The 2,004-nt window shown below is 36.2% G+C and overlaps 1 protein-coding gene across 2 annotated transcripts in view; it reads left to right on the forward strand.

Moving 5' to 3' along the window:
* The window catches only part of RTCB (RNA 2',3'-cyclic phosphate and 5'-OH ligase), a 29,431-nt gene that overhangs the window by 17,386 nt on the left and 10,041 nt on the right, over positions 1 to 2,004 (forward strand). The window contains exon 8 of one of the 2 annotated variants that reach the window (XM_006170341.3): positions 448 to 588. The exons of the other annotated variant lie outside the window; for it this stretch is intronic. Within the exon in view, the coding sequence (XP_006170403.1) occupies positions 448 to 588 (141 nt within the window). The remainder of the gene's footprint in view (positions 1 to 447; positions 589 to 2,004) is intronic. 2 annotated transcript variants of the gene reach the window in all.

The following is a 2,004-nucleotide window of genomic DNA, read 5'->3' on the forward strand; positions in this document are numbered from 1 at the left end:
TTTAAAAATAAAAAGCTATCAGAAGCTTGTAGATGATAATAAAATAAAACAAGATGTCATGACTTAGAAGTGGATGAGAGAAAATTATTATAAGGTTTGAAACGTTTAAATTACATGTGTACGATCTACAGATTAGGTCTAAATTAGAAGGAGATACTTTTTATTACCAGTTCATGGTGTCCGTGAGATGATATACTACGCATGTAAAGTTTGCAGCTAATTTTGATGATTTTACCACTGATTAACGGTGACCTTGGGCAAGACTCTTGTCTCTCAGGGTCTTATTTTCTCATTGAAAGTTGATGCATTTAAAACCAGGCAACTTCTAAAGAAGTTGCTTTTTAAATGATTTTTTTCTTTTTAAACTGGAATTAGAAGCTTTTTTATCAGGCGTTTTTACATTTGCAGTTGGGGACTCTGGGAGCCGGTAACCAACTCTGGGAGCAGGTAACCACTACGCTGAAATCCAGGTTGTGGATGAGATTTTCAATGAATATGCTGCAAAGAAAATGGGCATCGACCATAAGGGACAAGTGTGTGTGATGATCCACAGCGGGAGCAGAGGCTTGGGCCACCAGGTAGCCACAGGTATGTTCTAGACCTAATTTTTGCCCGGAATCACATAGAACTTTAAGAAAGAAAGCTTTGGCACCATACTGCATGTGTTTTTATCATAGTTCTCCTGTTTTAATTTTGAAGAAGTCAGTAACTTTACTTTCTCATCTTAAGAATGGGTATAGTAACTTTTCATAGGGTGTTGGCATAGGAGGGTAAGTGAAATAATGTACACTGCAAAGCACTTAAATCAGCACTTGATGCTTAGCAAACAGTAAGTAAATGTTAGCTCTAGTTACAGTTTTAATAATTTTACAGGGTACTGGAACTGGCTAAGAAAGTACTTCAGTTGTGGAATTTATGAAGTGGGCATTCATTCAGCAAATATTTATTAAATACCTACTCTGCAAAATTAGGTGTTAAGTAATTCAGTGATGAGATGGGTACTTTCCATCAAACTGTCTATAAGGAGAGCTCGTATTAATATAAAAGAGAATAAAGAGAGAGGGTAGTAATTGGTAGAGTACTGTAGGAGGGACAAGTACGACGCGCTCGAAAACAGATTTTGAAGATGGCTTCACAGACACTAAACATTTGAACTGGGCTTTGCAATTTGGATAATCACATAAAAAGGACATTCATTGGGATCAGCAGGTGGTGTGGTGGTTAAAGGCACTGGATTCCCACATGGCCGACCATGGTTCAAGCCCCAGACCTGGTGGCTTGGTTTCCCCCTTTCCCTTTCTCTGTCTCTCTCTGGTCAAATTAAAAATAATAACAGGCCAGCAGGTGGCGTGGTGGTTAAGGACACTGGACTCCCACATGGCCAACCTTTTCCAGTCACAGACCTGGGAGCTTGTTTTCTCACTTTCTCTGTCTCTCTGTCCCTCTGTCCCTGTCTGGTTATATTAAAATAAATAAAGTTAAATAAAATAATTCTTTAAAAATAATAATAACAAATGGAATTAAATAGATAAATAATTATTTTTTAAAAAAGGACATTTGGGGCCAGCAGGTGGTGTGTTGGTTAAGGGCACACTGGACGTCCACATGGTTAACCGCAGTTCAAGTCCCAGACATGGCGACTTGTTTTCTCGCTTTCTCTCTCTTTCTCTTTCCATCTCTGTTTAAATTAGAATAAATAAAGTGAAATAAAACAATTATTTTTTAGTACACTCATGACAAAAAGTTTGAACAAAAGCTAGACACAGGGAGATAACTAGTAGATCACTTTGGATGACTTCTTGGGTATAGGAAAGGATTTATAAATATATGAAAAGGTATATAGACATGGAAATTGCTGTGATCTTTAAATTTTGTGTTATAGTTTATCTTTGTATGTGTATTTCATCTTTTCTTTTTTTAATTTTTTCAGGTTCCAAATATTTCTTTTTTCTTTTTTTTTTTTTTTTTTTTTTTTTTTTTTTAGGGTTTTTTTTTTGTGGGGGG

The sequence above is a fragment of the Tupaia chinensis genome, unplaced genomic scaffold (genome assembly GCF_000334495.1).
Source record: "Tupaia chinensis unplaced genomic scaffold, TupChi_1.0 Scaffold148234_1, whole genome shotgun sequence".
NCBI lineage: Eukaryota > Metazoa > Chordata > Mammalia > Scandentia > Tupaiidae > Tupaia > Tupaia belangeri.